This window comes from Amblyomma maculatum, chromosome 6, assembly GCF_055883805.1.
Source record: "Amblyomma maculatum isolate TAMU_Amacu chromosome 6, ASM5588380v1, whole genome shotgun sequence".
NCBI lineage: Eukaryota > Metazoa > Arthropoda > Arachnida > Ixodida > Ixodidae > Amblyomma > Amblyomma maculatum.
Window position 1 is genome coordinate 93,063,823 of NC_139349.1, and position 22,932 is coordinate 93,086,754.

General features: G+C 49.7%; 1 protein-coding gene across 1 annotated transcript in view; it reads right to left on the reverse strand.

Moving 5' to 3' along the window:
- LOC146186248 (aldo-keto reductase family 1 member B1-like) overlaps positions 1-22,630 on the reverse strand; it is a 33,818-nt gene extending 11,188 nt beyond the window's left edge. Inside the window, exons 1-5 of the mRNA XM_084607110.1 lie at positions 22,315-22,630; positions 18,705-18,872; positions 13,694-13,810; positions 13,514-13,591; positions 13,251-13,367 (exon numbers count right to left, since the gene is read on the reverse strand). Of these exons, the coding sequence (XP_084463236.1) occupies positions 13,251-13,367; positions 13,514-13,591; positions 13,694-13,810; positions 18,705-18,872; positions 22,315-22,386 (552 nt within the window). The 5' untranslated portion in view covers positions 22,387-22,630. The remainder of the gene's footprint in view (positions 1-13,250; positions 13,368-13,513; positions 13,592-13,693; positions 13,811-18,704; positions 18,873-22,314) is intronic.
- Positions 22,631-22,932: the final 302 nt, after the last annotated feature.

The window sequence follows — 22,932 nt, forward strand, 5'->3', positions numbered from 1 at the left end:
GATACACGTGACTTGGGCTTAGGAGCAGTTCTGCTTCAGGAGCACGAAGGTAGCCTGAGGCCGGTGGCGTTCGCCAGCCGCTCATTAACTCCCGCAGAGAAGAATTATTCCGTGACAGAGAAGGAATGTCTCGCGATTATCTTCGCCCTGCGGAAGTTCGACTACTACGTCGATGGAGTCGCTTTCGTGATTGAGACAGATCACATGGCACTCACATGGCTGAGACGCCTAGGCGAGCCGTGCGGACGCCTAGCGCGATGGGCGCTACTTCTCCAGCGTTACGACTTTACCGTTCGCTACAGGAGAGGTAAGAACAGCGTGGTAGCAGACGCGCTTTCGCGCGCACCCGTTGGCGGCGGGGGCAGTACCCCTGCTACCCCCTCCGCGACGCCCCTCAGTCGGAGCAGCGCGACTGCAGCTGCGCTCGTTCATAGCCCCGAGGGAAGCGCGGCCGACCCGCCTTCCCTGGGCGAAAGCGTTAACCACTTGGACTGCGTCAGTTCAGTGGGGAGCGCGTTCAGCAGAAGGGAGCTATTAGAGGCTCAGCGAGAGGATCCATTTTGTCAGAAAGTGTTTGACGGGCTCAGGGAGCCGGGCGGCGCGGCCGCGGCGCACATGGAGGCAGCTGGTATTGCTGCCCGTGCGGGGGGCTCGAACACAGCTGTGAGCGCGATGGATTCCTATCTGCTTGACTCTGACGGCGTCCTGCTGAGATACTTCCCTTCCGATAAGGATACACGCGAGTCCTTCAAGGTGGTGATTCCACGCACGCTGAGAAAGGCGTTGTTACGCTACTTTCATGACACGTGCATCGCTGGGCATGCAAGCGGCCGTAAGACTTTTCTTAAGTTGTGTCGCTTCGCTACCTGGCCTGGCATGAAGCGGGAGGTGATTCGCTACACCCGCTCGTGCGACATGTGCCAAAGGGTTAAGCCACGTGGTGGACGCACACCTGGGCTTATGCAGCCGATCAATAGCCAGGCTCCCTGGCAGATTGCGGCTTGTGACGTCATGGGACCCTATCCCAGGACCCCGAGCGGGAACCACTTTCTGCTCGTTGTCACAGACCATTTCAGCAAATGGGTGGAGCTTTTCCCACTGAGAAAGCTGACGGCACGCGTAATCATGGGGAAGCTGGTTGAGGTGTTTACACGGTTTGGCTACCCCGAGCAGTTGATAACGGACAATGCATCGTACTTCACTGCTAAGCTGTTCGTGGACTCCTGTGTTGCTCTCGGCATTAAGCACAAGAGAACAACCACGTACCACGCCCAGGCGAATCCCACGGAACGCGTGAACCGCAACATCAAGCACATGCTAGTTGCATTTGCGGAGACGCACAGTGACCGGGATACCCGTCTCCCCGAGATTGGGTTTGCTCTCAGATCAACCGTGAATCGCTCAACTGGGTACACACCTGCCGCCCTCAACCTCGGCAGGGAGCTGTCGAACCCAGTAGACCGTACTCTACAGGTTCGTAGCAACAACCCGAACGCTCGATCGGCACGCGCCGACTACGCGACCGGGCTGCGCGCGAAGATGACGGAGGCTTTGGACAAAGCACGACGGAATCTGAGCACTGCTCGCGCCGAGCAGAAAGCGCAGTATGACCGCTCTCACCGAGAAATTCACTACAAACCGGGTGATCTCGTGTTGAGGCGCAGTCATGTCCTGAGCGACGCCAGTAAGAAGTTCTCCGCTTCTCTGGCGCCGAAATGGTCAGGACCGTACCGAGTTTGGCAGAAGGTCTCTTCGCTCGTGTACAGGCTGGCGGACTTGAAGTTAAGACCGACCGGCGGACCGGTGCATGTCTGGGATCTCAAACCCCACGTTGACAGAGGGAATGAGTGGCCCGAGGAGGACGCACTCCCTCGCCAGCAGGCAGCTGTACCGGGAGGCCGATGTCGTCGTTTGAACATCGCGCCTCGTTACAACTTGCGCCCACGGCAGACGTAACTCTGACCAACGCGCAGGGAGTAATTTCTCGTGCTGAACACGGGCGGGACGCCCTGTCGATATTCAGTACATTTTGCTTCCAGAGCAAGCACGCGCTTTCTCTTTGGAAAAGACTGAGTGGGGTTAGATTAAAAAAAAAAGGGAGAGGAATACCGTAAACGTAAAACAAAAAAAAAATGTGTAACTAGGAAAAAGACAGTCTTGCAGCCAGCCAGGAGGGGAGCCGGCGGAGGCCACGACGACCGTTGCAGCAGCGAAGGGCAAGCCGTCCAAGGAGTGGCCGCGTTCCTGCACCCAGGGCCTGCTGTCACCGTCAACCAGGCCAAGACAAACGGTTTCCGGTCGGCTACGGAGCGAGCCAGCCGGAGTTCGTGGAACGGGCCCCTGCGGCTTGCACGACAAAAGCTGCAGCAAAGGGACCGCCTCGGCGCCGTTCGGTGCTCGCGGCCGTGGCTTCACCAGCGGGAGCAGTTTGGCACCCCGCTGCCCTCGCCACCGGCGGCGTCAACGACGGAGGGAAAAGAGGCCGGCCGGGAGCGAGCGGACGACCCGCTGAGGGGGGCCTGCAGCACGCTACGCAACGCGAAGACGCAGCTCCTAACCGTTCCCCGGCAGGCTGCATGCCCTGGCTGGCCAAGGATGAATGCAGAGGCCCGCCGGCGGCCATCGATATTTCCGTGCTTGGCTGACTGACGGCGAAGAAGCGGGACCTGTGGTTACCGCGGTCATCGACACTTCCACCCTTGCTCCATGGTCGCCTCCTGTGGTCATCGGCCATGCCTCCCCCTCCGACACCCATGGCTGTGAGCTGTCTGCAACTCTTTATATATTGGCGCTTTTCTTTAAATGGGTTTAAAAGTTAAACGGCGTCTAGCCGGCCCCCACTCAGTATATCTCTGGGTGAACGCGGTTACTTTTAGCCGTACGGCGGTTTTAAGGAGGGGGGTATGTGGGGATTCATAATCCCCTGCCCCCATTATAAAGGGCCGCGCGTAGTTAACACGCGTGATTACGTGCGCTCTTGGGGAGGACCGCGAGGAGAGGGCACACTGACCACCCTCCCATCCTCCCAGGCTCCTGCGGCGACACAACACCCCCGACACCGCACGGGTTTCCTTCTTTCCTACCGGATACCCAGGAAACCTCCTCTCCCCGAGCCGAGGTGAGATGCGCGTCTGTCGCAGCTCCCTCGGTGTCTTTTGACGGTTAGGCCTCATTCTCACAGCCGGTGCTCCTCTCCGTCGCGGCGGCACCGGCGGGGGACACCGCACGACGGATGGAACGGCGCGATGTTCAAACATAAAGGGCCGCCGGACGCCGTCAAACCTGTTCGGGCGGGGCTTCGCCGCTCCCACGTGACTCCACGCCAGAGCGCTTTTTTTTTCTCCTGCAAGAAAAAAAAATACGGAGGGCGGCTGCCCTCTCTGCAGCGATGGAAGTCGTGTTCTCCCCGTCTGTACGGGGAAAAAAAAAAAAAGAAGCGTGCTGCCTCACGTGCTCTAGCAGCAGTTTGGAGCTAGAAAGCGTTTTCATCTCAGCTTTGCTAACGGTACAAGCGCCACGCGTACTGCGCCAAAACAAATGAGTATAATTATAGCAAGCATGTATTAAACCGCAGAAAGTTATGCTCACTCCAATAAAATTATTCTTCGTAATCAGCGAAATTATTCTTCTCAATCAGCGCAATCACAGAAAGTATAATGAACTATTCTATCAAAAAAAGGATTGTTCACGACAGTATGGCAATATGGTTTTGATACAAGCATTAAAAATCAAGTTAGAATGGCACGGACTGAAATAATATTTCACGCAAATCTGTCTGAAGTCGAGCTGTGCCGTCCTGCATATTGCAAAATTAAATAAAATCGGCATTTTTTGTTAGCCTCTTGTGCTTTGGGGCTGGAAGGCATTGCCATCTTAGCTTCAGTAGCTGTACGCAACTCCACAGTTTACTGCAAAGCGCCGCGCGTACAGCACGGAAGCAAATGGGTACTAATATAAGCAGCGAGTACTAAAACGTAGTGTAAATGCACACTCTAGTTATATTACTCTTGATAAGCAGTTTCAGGCCGCGCGTAGTTAACACGCGTGATTACGTGCGCTCTTGGGGAGGACCGCGAGGAGAGGGCACACTGACCACCGTCCCATCCTCCCAGGCTCCCGCGGCGACACAACACCCCCGACACCACACGGGTTTCCTTCTTTCCTACCGGATACCCAGGAAACCTCCTCTCCCCGAGCCGAGGTGAGATGCGCGTCTGTCGCAGCTCCCTCGGTGTCTTTTGACGGTTGGGCGTGCACGCGCACGGATCAGCATTCCCGTCGGGAGACCGCCGCCTTCACCCTCTGCTCCCGGTCCAGCGCGCACTGACTGCCGCGGGCCGTGAGCACGAAGCCGCACGCAGGTGAGCAGTACCTCTCACTCCTCGTGCGTGCTTCTCCCTTAGGTGGTTCTATTTCACTCCCGTACGCGGCTTTCGCTCGCTACACGGCGGTTGTTCTTTAGTGTGTTTTCCTTTGCCGTGTACTCGAGCACAATAAACTGTTCGAGTACGAACTCGGTGTCTGTCCCCTTTGGCTCGAACCCGCCGCAGTAGCGAATTCTCGCACCGCGGGTTGGGGGTGTCGTGACGCTGGGGCTACGTCGACCCGGCCTTCACTTGGTAGCGTGCAGAGACTCGGGGTTGAAGTAGGATTGAATCTTCGAAGTTGGTGAAATATGTACAAGCAGGTTTAATGGCACTTTGAGAAACTTATTTACAAGATTATTTACACGAAAAAGAAGGGTACATCAGCAAAATGGCAAGCGTTAAGAGTTCATAGCGAGAAGCGACTGGATGAGCCGTTTACCCAGGGCCCAGAGCGACATTTCGTGCTCTGCAGCGTCCTTAAAACCCCCCTATGTCCAGCCCCTCTCTGAAGATGTTGACCAACCAAATCCAGGGCACGCCCCTCAGGTATCGGCATCCAATCGAACACATCACTGCACTGATGGTCTGAAGCACTGACTGGTCCGGCATTCATTCGTTGGGCGTGATCACTTGTTGGCGGGAAAAGCTTGGGAACGGCGAGGAGAGGAGGTACATTTCTATTCTTCAGCAAAGAAACCACAGGCTGGTTCTGACAAGGGGTTTTACTTCTCAGAAACCCGAGTGCACGTGGCGCCGCATAGGGCTCCCAACATTGTCCCTTTTCGACAATTGCAAATCTTTCCTGCATTCCCGGGAAATCACTTAATGGCCGTATGAGTCATGCTCCTTTCTTGTCCTGCACGTCAGCGGACATGTCACTCTGTGGTCTCCTTTGGATAGGAGGCATTCATCACTGGAGGATAGCACTTCTCGACTGGAAGGGTGAACAAAAGAAAGAAAGCACTTCCTGCTATTTCCCGCAGGGGGACGTTTCTTTGTGTTTTTCCAGACGTTCTCTTGACAGGGTCAATTTGGCATTTGCAGGTTGTCCACAAAGCAAAACAGGCTTACAAAACAGGATTCCTGGAAACAGGCTCACTTAGAGCCATTGGACCATCACCACATATTCACAATACTTTTCCATGCCCACAGGCGAACAATAGAGCGCGCAATTGCGGATGCACGGTCGTAACAGCCTCCTCCCCCGCCAGAAGAGACTCGGAGGGCAGCAGCCGCAGCTGCTGCATGAAGAGACGACTTAATGGCCTGCACGTGAACGCTTGAAGCTCGCTGTTGCTTGTCGCGTTGTCTTGATTGTTGTAGGCCAAATTGCTCGAGCTGTCTGAAACTCAACCACATGTCGAAGCAAGCACTCGGCTCCCGTCTGAAGAGACCAGGTTAAAAGAAAACTGCCATTGTTGTTCGAGAAAAGCCCACTCTCAAGACGTTCAGGACCCACGTATTCCTAGAAAACCAAACGTGCTGCTTTACATAGTCACACATATACAAGCGCACGAGAAAAAAAAAATAAAACCTGATTATCAATTTGGATACATGGTGAGGAACATCTCGGACCGCTTAGAAAGAGCGGCTAAGCGCGTCCGCATTCCCATTTAACTTCCCCTTTTTGTATCTTATTTCAAAATTGTACTGCTGTAAAACCAAGCTCCATCTAAGAAGGCGACTGTTCTTCGATGTCGCAGTTTGCAGCCAAGCCAGGGGACAATGGTCCGTCTCTATGGTGAATTTGGCCCCTCCAAGATAGCACTGCAATTTTTGAATGGCCCATACAATGCAAGCGCATTCTTTCTCTGACGCGCAATAAGCCCTCTCTCTAGAACTCAGTTTTCTGCTCAAGTAGAGCACGGGGTGCTCATTACCGTCGTCATCTCTCTGGCAGAGAACAGCACCTAACCCTCGATCACTGGCATCACACTGGACCGTGAATTCTCGGTCATAGTCTGGAGCTCGCAATACCGGACGGCTAATCAGCACAGCCTTCAGGTTTACGAAGGAGGCTTCCTTTTGTTCGTCCCAGACTACATTTGTCGGTTCTGTCTTGCGGAGAGCGTCGGTCAGAGGGCTAGCCAAAGATAAATAGTTAGGGATGTAGTGATTGTAGTATCCCGTCAGACCCAGGAATGCTCGAATTTCCGTCTTCGTGCTCGGCCGCGGGTAGTCTGCTACCGCAGAAATCTTAATCTCGCTGGGTTTCCTGAAACCTTGACCTACATTGTGACCCAAGTAGTCCACGGTCGCCCTTGCCAGGCAACATTTCTCGGCCTTTACGGTTAGTCCAGCTTGACGCAAAAGGCTCAGTACAGCTCTTAGATGTACCATATGGTCCGCCCATGAGTCGGAAAAAACCGCAATGTCATCTAAATAAGGCACCGCGAATGTTTCACACCCATTTAAAACCCTATCCATGAGTCGGGAAAAACAAAATGGAGCATTTTTGAGCCCGAAACTCATCATTGTTGGCTGGTAGCTGCCCGTCGGAGTGACGAAAGCCGCGTATCTGCTGGCGCGTTCAGTGAGCGGTACTTGCCAGTATCCTCGAGTAAGGTCCAGCGTAGTCACATATGCCGCTCTACTGACCTGTTCTACTCTCTCCTCAATATTCGGAATAGGATACACTTGATCCCTGGTGAGAGAATTTAGCTTTCGGTAGTCTACCACAGGCCTAGGGTCTTTACCTGGAGCTTCTACTAAGATCATATTCGAAGCATAATCGCTTTCCGAGGGTTTTATTACTCCTAATTCCAGCATGCGAGTTACTTCCCTATCCAGAATTTCTCTTTGCCTCGGAGAAAATCGGTAGCACCTTGATCGCACTGGCACGTCTGAAGTCAGCTCAATATCGTGCTCAGTCAAATCAGTCCTGCCTGGCCTGTCCACGAAACAGGCCTCAAACTCTGTTATTATCTCGCCCAGATCGGACAGCTGGGATTTCTTTAGTTCTCCTCTCTGCTCCGTCTTTTTGAGAAGCTCCTGAGCGTTGCTTCCTTTTTCGCTGAGGCAAATCAAGTTGTCCTCCATCTCCTCGGGAAGGTTTAACGTTAGATTTACCATGGTTTGCTCCATAGCTAAGTCCTCTCGGTTTTCACTTAAAAGTCTCGTTAGATTACTAGACACTGGCGGCAAGAGGTTACTCCCAAGGACGTCCTCATTCCGCGTCTCATCAAGCTCACTTTCAAGTTGACATATCTGAGATGCCTCGCTCGCAAAGTTTTCTGACCTGCTATCTTCCGCATCGACCACTGTTTTAGCTGTCGTTTCCTCCGCGGTGGATTTTTCTGGAATTAGCAGTGTAGCTAGTTCTCGCGCCTTTGAACGTGTTAAGGCTGGCACAACTCTGTCTCCGAAAAGGATGCCCCTCTTTCGCAGTAGCATATCCGATTTGTTGGAGAACAAATACGGATAGCACTTAGGAAGCTTTCCTGAAACGGCAGCCTCGGTTGTCAACTTGCCGAAAGGGCCCTCGATGACCACGTTCGCGATTGGCAAGCACACACTCTGTTCCTCCACTACCTGGCGGATCCACGCACACTGTCCTGTATAGTCGGAAGGCGACACATACACCGGATGGACAACATCCATCGTTGCGGCCGAATCGCGCAGTACCTTGCAAGGCTTCCCGTTGACTACTAGGTCATGCATGTAAGGTTCCAAAAGCTGCATATTTTCATCGCAGTCACTGACATACGAGAAAACAAACTTTTCTTTCCGGCAGTTGACGGCAATGTGACCCTGCTCATTACACCTAAAGCATGTGAGCGGCTTCCTAGCCCCAAGCTTGTTCTTTGTGTTCTGCGCGTTGGTCACTTCCCCACTTTTCTCACTGCCGTCCTTTCTAGGGCGTTTGCCTGAAGAAGCCTTCCTTTCTTCGTTTGCAAATCTAGCAAAGTGCCTTTTCTGACGGTTATTTACACTCAACTTGGGATTGCGGAGCCTATCCACTGCTGGGTTGCTGAATTGTCGACGCGAAGCGTACTCCTCAATGAGTTCGGCAGCTTCAGTTGCCGACTTAATTTCGCCTCGGTCCTGTAACCAATTTCTTTCTTTTTCTGGGAGGCAGTTATAAAACTGCTCCAAAAGAATTCGCTCGACTACAGCGTCCCTATCACTGTAGGAATCAGTGCTCTTTAGCCACTCGCCCAAATTAACTCTTAGATTGTACAGGAATTCAGGGTAACTCTCGTCCCTGGACTTAGTAGCGTTCCGAAAACGTTGTCTGAACGCCTCGGCGCTAAGCCTATACTTTCTCAGAAGGCAAGCTTTGACCTTCTCGTAGTTATCCGCGTCCTCCTTGCTTAGCCGCGCGACAACCTCCGCTGCCTCGCAGGGCAGAACCGTCAATAATCTCTGAGACCACGTGTCTCGCTGGAAGGACAGTTTTTCGCAAGTTCGCTCAAAGTTAGCCAGATACAGACCGATATCCCCTGATATCACATATGGCTGCATGTACTTTGACATCTTGAAATCTGCCTCCTTGTTGAGAAGAGGTACCGCTAGCTGGGGACAATCGCCCGACCTCTTGCTCAACTCTAGTTCTAATTTCCGGAGCTCAATTTCTAGCTCCAGCTTTTTTGCTTCTCTTTCAATTTCACGCTCTTTCTGCTGTCTGAGCTGTTCCTTTTTTTGACCGATGAGGTTCCATGCTTCACTGAGCTCCTCATCATCGGTTCCCAGATCAGTGATTGCCTTTATAATCAAGGGTTTTCGTGCCAAACCACTTGTATCAATTCCCAATTCCTCACACAATAGCAACAGGTCCGGTTTCTGCAGCTTTTGTAGGTCCATGATCGCTCCGAGTGTCTGCTACTTCCAAAACAACTGTGCAAACTACCAACCTAAAGGCGTTTCCACACTCTCTTTACCAGTTCTAAAATCTAACCCTGTTCTAGAACCTGGTCCACATCAGAAGAAAAGCCAAGCACTCACCCACACATGCGATCGATGTTCCGAGCTGCCCTCTTGTTGGCCGATTGTTGCTCCTGCTTGTTGCTTGAGATGCCACCTCCGATCACAAGATGTTGTGGCTTGTAGATTCTGATCCACCTCGAATCACCAGATGTTGTAGCTTGTAGATCCAGATCCCACCTCCAGTCATCAGATGTTGTGGCTTGTAGATTCAGATCCCAACGCTGGTCACCAGTTGTCGTGACGCTGGGGCTACGTCGACCCGGCCTTCACTTGGTAGCGTGCAGAGACTCGGGGTTGAAGTAGGATTGAATCTTCGAAGTTGGTGAAATATGTACAAGCAGGTTTAATGGCACTTTGAGAAACTTATTTACAAGATTATTTACACGAAAAAGAAGGGTACATCAGCAAAATGGCAAGCGTTAAGAGTTCATAGCGAGAAGCGACTGGATGAGCCGTTTACCCAGGGCCCAGAGCGACAGTTCGTGCTCTGCAGCGTCCTTAAAACCCCCCTATGTCCAGCCCCTCTCTGAAGATGTTGACCAACCAAATCCAGGGCACGCCCCTCAGGTATCGGCATCCAATCGAACACATCACTGCACTGATGGTCTGAAGCACTGACTGGTCCGGCATTCATTCGTTGGGCGTGATCACTTGTTGGCGGGAAAAGCTTGGGAACGGCGAGGAGAGGAGGTACATTTCTATTCTTCAGCAAAGAAACCACAGGCTGGTTCTGACAAGGGGTTTTACTTCTCAGAAACCCGAGTGCACGTGGCGCCGCATAGGGCTCCCAACATTGTCCCTTTTCGACAATTGCAAATCTTTCCTGCATTCCCGGGAAATCACTTAATGGCCGTATGAGTCATGCTCCTTTCTTGTCCTGCACGTCAGCGGACATGTCACTCTGTCGTCTCCTTTGGATAGGAGGCATTTATCACTGGAGGATAGCACTTCTCGACTGGAAGGGTGAACAAAAGAAAGAAAGCACTTCCTGCTATTTCCCGCAGGGGGACGTTTCTTTGTGTTTTTCCAGACGTTCTCTTGACAGGGTCAATTTGGCATTTGCAGGTTGTCCACAAAGCAAAACAGGCTTACAAAACAGGATTCCTGGAAACAGGCTCACTTAGAGCCATTGGACCATCACCACATATTCACAATACTTTTCCATGCCCACAGGCGAACAATAGAGCGCGCAAATGCGGATGCACGGTCGTAACAGGGGTCACAGCTCTGTCTGCTAGGGCTGCACGTCGGGGCTAGAAGGCGACTGTAGCGTCTAGTCCCCTCGTGGCGCATTCTTGCGGGAGTAACACCCCCATACCGTAGACGGCTGAGGATCGCACGACAGAAGATCGGATGACTGCAGGAAAATCCCATCTCGCCACGGGTAGCGAGCACAAATTACAACACGCTTCCGGTAAAATCTAAGACAATGGCATGTACTGAGGGCAGCGAACATGATACTACCAAATATGAATGACATATTTGAACTTTCAATTATTGAGCCTATCTCTGCGTTAGTCCAAAGAGTGCTACCTTCTTACACGACTTCTAGTATGCAGTACACTAGAAGCTGCGTTACAAATAAAAATATTCGGCAGATGCACCTAAATTCTGCATACTTGTGAGAATGCGAAAACGTTATTACGTTACTTTATAATGCGATGCACTTGACTGCTTACGTGTGAGAATGCGAAAACGTTATTACCTGACTTTATAATGCGCTAAATAGGCTAAATGAGTGTTACGCCGTGGAAAAAAAGTCAGCTTACACAGGACTTGCACTTTCCATAGTGGTTGCAGTACGTCCGTGGAGTTACGTTTTCATTTATAACGTGGTTCCTTCTCCTTCACCTCAACCACTCTGTAATGCCTTCGATGATGAGAGGTTAAGTAAATCAAAATGAATCGCATATCGCGACAGTGCTTAAATCGCATTTAAAAGTACACGCGAGCATTCCATTGCGGTTGCGCTCCGACAGATTCGGAACGGGCGAGTTCGTCGTCGTGCGTCACGCACCTTTATCTTCTCACACAGACGACAGTATGTATTCTATCCAAGCAGTTCCTTCAGCACTACCAAAGCAGCAATGAGCGCTGAGGCGACGTTCTGACGATGTGGAATGTAGTGAAAGTGTAATGGTATGTGGACGATGACGTGCTTCAAAGCGTATTCGCAAAACGCTATTTCAAATCGAGCGAAAACCTTTGATGGCATTCCGCTGACTCCGGACATTCGTGGCTCTCGCGTGCGCTGTAAACATGGCGGCGCACTTATGTTTCGCTTTGAAGTGAACTCGCCTCAGCTGCTGAATTTTCCAGGACGTTCACTTGTCATAGATTGTGGTTTCGGACTTTCTTTGTCATCCACTCACCGCAGCAATATCCATGAGCTATTAATGTCCTGTATTTTTTACATTTAGTAATGATTTTGTTGTTTTACGCCTTGTCGGAGTAAAATTTTTGGGTTTTGCGGTGGTGGAAGCAGAGCCAGTAATTTGGTGGAGCGACTTGGTAATGAACCGGAGAACATTATACAGATTATATACAAGTAGGCGGTACAAGAATCAAGACTAATGACAACTAGCCGCGGTCGGCCGCGAGGCCACTAAACAGAGCAACAAGGGACGCCGCGTCCCCGCAGTCAAGCTGGCACCTCTTGCACCAGTCCCAACACAGCCTCTACTCCCAGCGCTAGGCCAGCACGAGCGCCCTGTCGCACGGAGTACCTCCAGCAACTCGAACTCACTTCGCGCTTGGCCGATCCAGCCAAGAGCGCGCCCCTTTCCCCAAAATAAAATAAAAACACAATCACAGCAGCTTCTCTCCGTCAAACCTTCGCGAAGCGCACCAGATGTGCAGCGCGACCTGACCCCTCTTGCGAGTTTTATGGCCTCCTGCCTCTCTCACTCGGGCGACGACAGGACAGCGGGAGACCGCGCTAATGAGGGTCTGAGTCGAGACAAAAGGAGCGCTTCTCACGTTCCAGTAGCAAAGGGGATGCAAACACAGCATGGGTTCGAACGAAGAACTCGTATTTTAGAGCTAATGTTCTCCTCCTAGGAAACGCGCGCCCCTAAAGAAAACAGAGTGCGACGCGCAGTTCAACACTATGGCACCCTGCTGTGAAATGCTCTCAAAAACACAAGTATACTCGCACGGAAAATCCAACAAGAGCTGAGGCCGAACAGAGCACAGACCTCAAAGCCGGTTCGTTAGTAAAACCGAATTGATAGTTAAAAGCAGGTGCTTTTATAGCTTTTATAGCTCAGTTAGAAACAACCATTCAAGCGCAGTAAAAAAAAAATGAAAAATTCAAGTTTGCTTTTGCTCCAAAAGCTGCGCTGGCACTTCAATCCGTCACTGCAGCATGTATCGCTATAGGTACTACTGCATGTATGTTGCGATTAATATTTCACCCCCGAATCTACCTCACAGTCGCTGGCAAAGGTCGTTTCGGACTCCTTTTTGGCCAAGCAAAAGGAGCTATGAGCGATTCAAATTATAAAAACCTGTACCAGGTGCGCGATGCAACGTAGCATATACAGTATGATTAGTAAACGGTTGCATACTGGCGACACGCACTGAAAGGAGCACAAAACTAAGTAAATAACAAGCTACCCGGTCACAAGGCGGAGAGGAACACTGCCGGCTCTAACATATTCACAAGAAATCCTCCTGTGTACAGCCTAGAAGGCATGCAATGAACTCGTACGCAGCCAGCATAAAAATGCCATTCCCACAGTGAAGCAGTAAATCTTAAGCTTGCGGCACTTTTTGAATTAAATAAGGAATTGGTAACGTCTACGACGCAGAAAACAGCTCGTTTTGCCAGTGCTGGCCCCATTTCGAGTTCCAATTTTGTGAAATGGCGCACGTTCCCTTCGTGTGCAGAACAAACTGCGTTGCGAGTGCCAGTGAAATGTAAGTCACTGGTAGAAAAATGTTAATTAAACTTGCCTGGTTCATCACGGGTCTAATCTTGCAGGACTTAACTAGGCGGGTGATTTGTTCAGAGTTAAAGTTGGACACACCGATGGAGCGCACCAGGCCTGTTCGCTTGCACTCTTCCATTCCCTATAGGGAAAAAAAAAAAAGAAAAAGAGGGGGAGGGAGGGGGAGATAACATACCACTGTGATGCAAATATATTTACATGCGAAGAGTTGGGACCTATCGGCAACTTGTTTACGTATAGTCTAGGCAAAGCTTACGCCAAGCTTACCTCCCACGTCTCCAGGTAATCAATGTCGGCCAGCTGGATGTCACCATTTTCGTTTTTAGGGAACAAGTCTCCGCCTTCCTGTGCGTTGTTCAGCGGAAGCGGGGAAGAGAGAAACAAGCATTTACACAAAGGCAGCTTCAATCTTATGATTATCTGCTTACATCCTTCTTTCCCCTTTACCTTGTACGCTTGAGGCCAGTGAATCAGGTAAAGGTCGATGTAAGTAATGCCCAGCGCACTCCTGCTTCGGTTGCAGCACTCCACCACTGCCTGCTTGCTATGAAATGAGTTCCAGCACTGCGGAAACGAAGACAGAAATAGAGGCCACTAAATATTTCATTCTGCTTACAACCTCTCTAGTCGGAAGCATTAAAGGAGCGCACACCGGGAAGTCAGGCAACCGCAGTTCACGATACTGGAGCGGCTGTTCGCCGCTTCTAGAAACCTTTCTTTCACAGCGGCGCCCATGCACTCTGCACAAGGGTGATTCGAAGACTTTTTAACGGGGAAGTCGAAGTGTGCCGCAAATTGGTCCAAACTGAGGAAGACAGCTGCTTGTCACCTAGTCAATGAACATAGAAAGAGTTATACAGTACCAAAATGTCCCTTCCCTTCCCAGCAGATATATGCTCCAAGAATTGTTAACGGGCCCGTCGAAAGGAGTTTTGAAACTTGCTCGACGCACAGCAGAAACCAATGGTCGGGTTTTCCGCAGCTTTCATATTCGTCAAGACCACCTAATCCTGAAAGGGCATGTCTAAATTTCGCTGCCCAATTATGGTTACCACTTAACAAGTGCAAAGTCAAAAAAATTTCAGGTGTGCACTTAAGTTTGCTTAGGTAGAGTGATGCGAAAGCATTTCTCTTACTGCTGCCGATTATGTTGCTGCATGCTCGTTTCTGTACGCCTTTGACTTTTTTGGCACGCGTTTTTGCACAATAAATCAAGGGTAATTTTAGCCTCGAGGCTCATTTGCTAAACTTTGCGATAGCCGCACGATACTCTGTGCTGTGGTGTTTTATGTCAACATCGGTAGATGGCGCAACGCGTCTAACGAAGGCACACTAGTGTAACGGCAGATTCATTGTATGTTTCATTTTAAATTTCGCATCAGTTTAATCGCGGCTTTCAATTTTATACATTGCTTGCATAGGGAGATTTTCTATTTTTTGCATTACTTAAATAAAAACAATACTAGACAATATACGTTCTTCATGACAGATAGTGACAGCGTCCGACGAACGTAGGTTCGGCAAAAAACAAAACACAAAAGAATAAACACATAAGTGTTGCCGATAGTCGGGATACTTTGAGTCAGAAAAAGAAAAGCGCTCGCTGCCGCGCATGCCTTTGTCGAAATGCTGCCCGAGCCTCTCAGCCGTAAGGGCCTTCGACGTAGACGATGTAGACGTTGGCCCGTTTTGCCCGACACAACGGCAAAAGCGCCATCATTCCCAAGGCGTGGCAGAGCCTTATTCAACGCTGCGCAGCGCGCTCGCAGCTGTTACCCTCACCGTGATCGAGCGATGAGAAGCAACGGGATCCGGACTACAGCTGGAACACCGAATAAACGGCCAGAAAGAGCGTCAAGAACAGCTGACATTTAAGGCGCCGTTGTCAGTGACGAATATGCATTTTCTCTAAGCCCGTTTCCGAAGATTGAAGCAGCACATGGCGGAAGAGTAGACTGTAGGTAATGGTGTTCTAGTTTCAAGGGGGAGAGGGGGAGGGAGTGTTTTTGAAAAGGGGGTACATCCTATAACTGTCTTCTGAGCTTGCAGGGCGCACCGCAACGGGGCCAAGGGGGCTTTCGGGAGTTTCGCCGCAGGCACAGACAGCATGAGATTATGTGCCGTGTGAATTGAACCGCGACAACCAAACATCGAGGCGAGAGAAGAAAACGCGGCCCAAGAGTGGACATGGCCGGACTGAATGGCGCGCCGCTGCATTCAGTCCGACCGTGGCTTGGAAACCTCTGGGCTCGTATACGTCAGCTGGACTGGTTCTACCTCCATCGCAGCAAAATGAGAAAACGACACCGGAGAAGGGAAAATGTGCAGCGCAGGACGTCAAGAGCTGTCGCCGAAGTTGGGACTGCGCGCCTACTCGATCAGGCCTTTATCGCACGATGAAATTACCCTCTACTGCAAAAGATTAGAATCAGTATTTATTTTTATTTATTTATTTGCATTTCCTGCTGCTCCGTGACGGCGTAATTGAAGGGAATACATACAGGATATATATACTAGATACAGGAACATGCTTTTTTATATTTTTTTTTCGGGACTCTGAAAGAAAACGCGTGGTACAGCTCAAATCTTTGTCTAGATTCTGTTCACAGGCTATCTGAAATTTCGAATGTTTCTGAAATCCATACACTTTACGGCACAGTGCTGAAAGGAGCGCGCAGCTGTCATTTAAAAGCGAAGGTTTCAAATTCGCTCTAGCCAAAGTTTCAATGAAGTTTTGACGCAGGTGGGGCGCAGGTGTGGCGCAAACCTAAGCAAGAATACGATTCTGTATCAGCATGAAGCAGGATCTTTCATTCGGCGCGCAGTTTGGCGCAAATGGCGCAGCTGTTCCACCACTGCACCTATATGCTTGCAACTGTTGACTCGATAATTAAAGCACCGTGATCATTTCTCTGTGCGAGAGGAGTCTGTGTGAATCCACGCTTACAATCCCACTTTTGCCATACACAGCATAAACGCCAGATACATTATCCGACTTCAACTTTCTTAAAAATCACCTACTCTGCATTCTTGCACACCAATTACTGGGAACCTTTAGGGTGATAGATAAGAATATCGAGAGGCGTCAAACGAACGCTAAATTCAGCTGCCAAGAAAAAAGAGAGCAGTAACAACAGCGGACAAGATCTTGGGTCTCTGGTAGCGTACTTATCTCGTTGCGCCCGCCTCCATGTCCCGCTCATTGCCCGTGCAATTGTGGCATCAGCAGAAAGCGCACTAACTCCGCACGTTATAAATTGTAAATTAAGGCACTGCGATGTTCCATCTCTGAACTAGTTGGAGGGGTAGTAATATACAAACGTGAGCCGACGACTTCTCGGCATGTGTACTATTAGCTCGAGCGTGTACGCTTGAACAGCGAACTTGTAAAGCTGGCGCCTCGCGCAGATATTGGCGCTACAGTAACTTGTGAACTAGCTGCAGAGAGAAAGCAACATGAACACAATAAAGCAGCAGCTTGGAGAGAATGACAAACTCTTACAGAGTAGCTGACGCTTTTTGACCCCTGAGAATTTGATAAGTTAGACATTCTGGTTCTAGGACGCCGGGCAAGGAAGTCCGTATGGGTATATTGGGACGAGAAAGTGGCTGTATTAGGCATTGATGCGTGCAGGCCGGCAGTCGTCCTTTTGATGTTTTTTTTTTCTTCACTAGTACCATTACAACTTAACATGTAAATACAAAGTGCACAATGGACGCAGAGCTCCGCCTTCGACACGAGGGAGTGCAACCGTTTCTAAATTTAAAATGACCCGGCAGCTGGCATAGACGACGGCTTAGGTTATGCGTATAATATAACATGCGCGATGAATAACCTTCGCGGCTATTAAGCAGCTGATATGCAGTAAAATTCATGAGGCGCTCTCTTTTTTCGTTCCTTAGCAACCTGTCGTTGCAGCTGCAGGCAGTAAGGAAACAAAACGGAAAACAAAACGAGCCCTATACGCGCAGCAACTACACGAAGCCGCTGCTACGGCAAAAAATGCCAGTTCTTGCAGTATTTCGCGGAAGCCCTATTGTACGTACACGAGTAAAAGTCAAACTGACAAAGGCGCAGTCAGTGCAACGACCAGAACCACTTTACATCGACGTACGAAAACATTTGCGAGTAGAGTGACAAATCGCGACTAAACGAAATCAGCAAGAGGGCCCATCTTTTCGAATACGTGACGCAAAGAGAAATATATAAGATTCATATAGCCTTTATTGTTTCACGCGCCATGTACCGAAACCAGCTTGCCGTGAAAGAAGGATGCCGTTGTGGACACCTTGAGGCCGAAACAACATTGCAACTGGATCTAGCACTTACACTCCTGCCTACGGTTTCGTGTTCCACAGCTCTTCATTTCTGCTTATCATTCTCGTCTTATAGACGCGTTGGTCTCACCTAACCTTAAGCACTGGAGAATAAATCTTTGGAATTTAAAACAAGTTCTATTGTTTCTCACCCTAATGCCCAAATTTTATATCCCTATTGCCACCCAAACTGATTTTTTAGTTGCACACAGTGGACATTTCTGCAAGTTTTCGCGTCAGCTCTGAGCACTATATCCGTATTTCTCTGAGCTTTCTATCGCACTCTGCAAATACAGGCTAATAATTATAGAACACGAAACAGCGCATTTCTACATTTCACCTATAAAACTGTTTCTGAGGCTATCGTTTTCCCTAGTGTCTACGCGTATATTTATCGCCTATATTTTTACCGTCCTAGAGTCTACGTCACAGCTTTCGAATGCCTCGATCGCTTGCCGGCATTTTCCCTAATTTCGCACTGAAAATACACACGAAGATGCTGTCTCAGTGGTATTTCAAAACTCGTTCGAGGTGATAAAAAAAAAAAAAAAAGAAAGCTCTCCAGCGTTTCGTTACCGTCATGACGTTCGCGCCCAGGCCTGTACTATGCTAAGAAGTTAAGACTTACAGCTAATAGATGACGCCTCCTACGCAAACGCAGTGGCCACGCTTTGCCACACCAGTTAAGAGTGTGCTACACTAGTACGTCTCCCGTGTGATAGATCTCCCTGGTATTAAGTTCAGCGGCTTCAGGTAGGCCTTACTCCTGAGGACATGCTCGTTTTCCCGTATCTAATCTCAGACAGGCGCAAGTAGAAAAGGTGCACTCGCTGACTTTATGTACCGCCAGTCTTCCAGTTTGCACATGCTCGTTTTGGCAGTGATGGCTTGTCCGAACCCGGAGGGTTCCTTTAACATGCACTGATATCGCACAGCACACGGGCGCCTTTGATTTCCGCCTTAATCGAAAAGCGGCCGCCGCGGCCGGGATTGGATTCTGCATCCCTGGGCACAGCAGTCAAGCACCCTAACCTCTGCGCCACCGCGCCGCGTAACCTTGTCCTGAAGTGTCCAGATTTCAAAACAAGGAGAGAGCGAAAAGCAATAAACGAAGAAGTATATATAGGTCGTTACACCTCACCTTGCTGGTGATGAAGAGTTCCTCCCTGGTGACGAGGCCCTCCTTGATGGCGTGCGCGATGGCCTGTCCCACTTCCACCTCGTTGCCGTAGACGAGCGCGCAGTCGATGTGCCGGTAGCCGACGCGGATCGCCTCCTTGACCGCCTCGTACACTTGCGAAGGCGCAGACTGTAGTGAAGGCAAACGTCGCTGGAGCTCAGAACATGCACACAGCTTCCAACATCCTGGAGCTCAAGCATTTCGGTAAGGTTACCATTACATGGAATAGATGTGCTCTGTAAGGATGGTTCGGAAGCGATTATTGTTTTGTTCTTCTTGCCATCATTTTTCAAATCACATGGTCCTGCCTGTTGGTGACACAGGCGCTCTAAGATAAAATGGATCAATACACAAAAAGCACAGTTCTTCCGAACTGAAATCAAGAAAATGTTGTAGGGAGCTTGGCTAGTAGCTATTTCCTTCCGCCACTTTTAATAATTGTTCGAAGTTAATCAGTTACGTGCAGCGCTCTCATCCGCATGAACTGTTACCGAATTTACATCACAATCCCTGCCAACGACATATGTATGAGCTGCTGTTAAGCTGAAGTCTGAGGCGCATTTTTGGCAGACTGTGAGCAGCCGCTGGCAGATTATTCTCCATAAACTTTGATAAACTCTCCTGTAAACAAACAGTGAAGAGGTCGTGTCTCCCTGCCTGGTGTACTTTCTGGCTGGTATTACGCAATGCCCCATGAAGCTCGCCCGGTCCAAAGGGGCGCCGCCGTAAGCCAGGTTTGTTTAAAACGTGCAGCGAACATTACGTGATTTCCTGTCAGAATTGTGGTGAAACCGTTCTTTGCGCAGCGTTCAGGGTGTCGTCATACCATTTCTATTCCCATTTAGCATCCCTACGTAAATCACGTCGGAGGCTGCTTTGCGACAGCGATTCGTAGCGACGGCATACGTGCAGTACGTAGCTCAAATAGTGTGCCACTTATTGTAAGCGCAGGTGTCCACCGAGAAGAGAGAGAGATACTGGGACTTCCCTTCCCGAAAAGCCGAACCAACTAAAGGCGTTTAGCATTTCATTTCATTTCATTTTGTTACCTTCAGTTCAGTTCAGTCGTTCAGGCGTCTCCGACTCTTCGTGACCCTATATACCATGTCACGCCACGCTTTCCGGTCTATCACTATCTTCTGAACAACACATAACATTTCGTTACCTTAAAAGCCCCTAAAAAGGGGTGTTACATAAGGGGTGGCAAGAGTAAGAATACATAATCACAATAACAGGAAGGTTTTGACATTTTCAATGAACTGTGGTGTCCACGTGATGAGAGCAATGTTGTCCAATTTGCCAAACTCTGTGTCAGTGTCGATATCAGCGCCGAAAATTCGCGGAACGAAAGGCGTTCCCGCGTCTACTCCCAAGAGAAAGCGTAAAAGCGACCTACTAATTTTTTTTTTTCATCACTCCTAGAGGAGGCAACCACGGTCAGCGCAACAGCTACATACATGCCCCCAGTACCTTTAAATATACCCCTCTTCTGAGCTCTAGTTATGCGACGCGCCAATGCTTGTGGTAGAATACACGCGTCCCAAACTAGAGGCTGCCCTTATTTTCTCTCTGCTTCCGCGATTTCGCGGGAAATATTGAGCTTAGGAACCCGTAACTAACTCGCACAAGGCAATGCGTTAAAGAGGTTTAGGAAGAACTCCCGTGGTAACCAATACAGGAGTCAATGGCTTACCAGTACTCATTGGCCCTCTCGCCAACTTAGATACGAGGATAATGTATTCGGCAGTAAATGATAACTTTTCTATATATGACGGTCTTGGAGTTAGTAGCTTGACTCAGTGTTCCCTGTTCACCGATGATAATCAGTGTTGCCCCTTTCTACAGCTATAGATATAACGCCCTCCATTCATTATAGCACTAATAAAGCACTACCTATTCTAAGTTAGCATCAGCGTCGTCGCTAGCGCTTTGCCGTTTAGGATGGTCATTCGCTTAGCACAAATATTTGTGTATGCAGTGAATATTCTAAAACATATTCGTATCCGATCCGATGGGCGATTCGCATTCAAAATGGTAGCGAAACTAAATGGCTCGTATTCAATTGGTAGCTGGGTTGTAACGCGCCAATGTGCTATGAGCAAAGCACGCCTAATGGAACCTTTGGAAGGGGCCGGTTAAATTTTGTCTGATATTCTTTACATTAACAGGCATGAATGTCGCAGAATACATTGACCACTAGCGTTTCGCCTCCATTAAATTCACAGTCGCCGTGGCACAGTTAGCCATTATGGCAACCTACTGTACCGCACTCTCAAGGATGCCGATGCTTTGTGATGTTTATGAGTTCATGATAAGAGCTTTAAAAGGCGGCACGGCTGTTGCACAAACTGCGGATATAACGAACGTGTTATTCATGTAGGAGAAGCCTCAGCGCAAAGCTTAAATTGACTGTCAGTGATTTGAAATAAATGTTGTGCGTCAACTGATAGCTAGTTGAGCTTCCGAATTTTGTTTTGCTAATACGTATGGAATGTCATGTATTATCATAACACGGTATGATACGGCCCGGTGTGGTATGACGTGTCATAGGCATAATATGACAAGGTTATGCCACGGTATGGTAAGGTACGGTACGGTATGCAGCGGTATGGTATAGTATGTGGGATTTAAGGTCCCGAAGCTACTGAAGCTATGAGGATCGCCATAATGGAGGTCTCGGAATTAATTTAGACCCCTTGGGGATTTTTGATGCGTAGATATCGCACAACACAAGGAGATCGTGCGAAAGACGTCCACGTGCGGCGCGTGCTCCGCGCTCTGCGTTATTGCGTCATTCAATTAATCTTGAAATAGCGTGTAATCCAGGCAATATATGAAATACAAGTTACCCGCAGCGCGACTGTTCGCTATTACAATGTCAAATGCGACACAGTGCACCATGCGCAATCGGCGATGCGGTAAGAGCTTACAATGTAAGCGCCAAAGTTGGCTGGACTGTTCTATTTTCAGTTCAAGTGCAAGCATAAAAAATTCGCCGAGATATGCTACGAATTCTGCGTCCGAACCTACTCCCAAAATTTAGGCTACAACGCACCGGGTTCGTCCCCCGTCACAATAACTGATTAGCACTCCCCGCTTCGCAATGCACGCAACTAGCACATCATTCAATGCCCTGGTAAACCCAAAGTTGCTTACCGCAGCAGACGCATGATTTACGCGTCCTATTAACTTGACCGCAAGCAGCGGTAGCACCTGTTTTCAGCGACGGTAGCGTCTGTGGCGGCGTTATTCTGAATGCGATGTTTTCATGTGAATGCGGTAGAGAAGACCGCCCACGTGCGTTGAACCACCTATCGGTGAACGAAACGAACAAGCAAATTAAGCGTCTAAGCGAAATAAAGCGGCAGTCGTGCGGCGCTTTTTATACTTCCATTACGCGCGGAGTATGTTAGCCGCTACCTACTTACTTGCCGTTTTCAACACTCGGCGCCTACAACACGGAGAAAAACGTGCCTGAACCGTTAAAGGCGCACGCCGGCAATCTGGCCTCCGTTCAGCGCTTCCTGGAAAGCAGTACGGAGCGGAGCAGAAAAAGGAACACCCCGCTCACCTTCCAAGTTCCAAGGCCGAGCGCCGGAATCTTGTTCCCGTCAGACAGCGTCACGATGGGGCACTTCGCCATGGTCAGTCTTGTTCCACTTTGAGCGGCTTCGTTCTACACGTTTTGCGCACACAGGAATCGAACGAACCGGTCCCTAGAAAATGTCGACGACACGAGCCGCAGCTCACCGTCTGTCGGAGCTCGCTGAACGCAGTGGGAGACGAAAATAAAGAGAAAAACAATCGCGCTTTTTATATTACGGTCTCGTGGGGGTGATCCCCGGCTCCAAGGGGGAACGCCAGACGCGTTGCCCCGATTCGCGCATGCGCCTTGGGACCGCCGACAGCGGCGCTCGAGATGACGCAGAGCGCGATGACGTAACGATCGAAGAGGCTCGGCGCCATGCTCGGCGCGCTCTCTTTTTGCAATTTTTCTTCTTTATTTTCTGTCCTTGGCGGCATATTCAAACATGCTTTCTGAGAGCGCGCTTTCTGCTCTACGACGAGACAGTGCTCTCGGACGCGGTGCGCTGTTATGATCACTTTCTTAGCCGTACGTGAGGACAAAAATATTCATCAGTTGATTTTTTGAAATCAGGCTTTATCGAAATTCGGGGATGACTTTTCG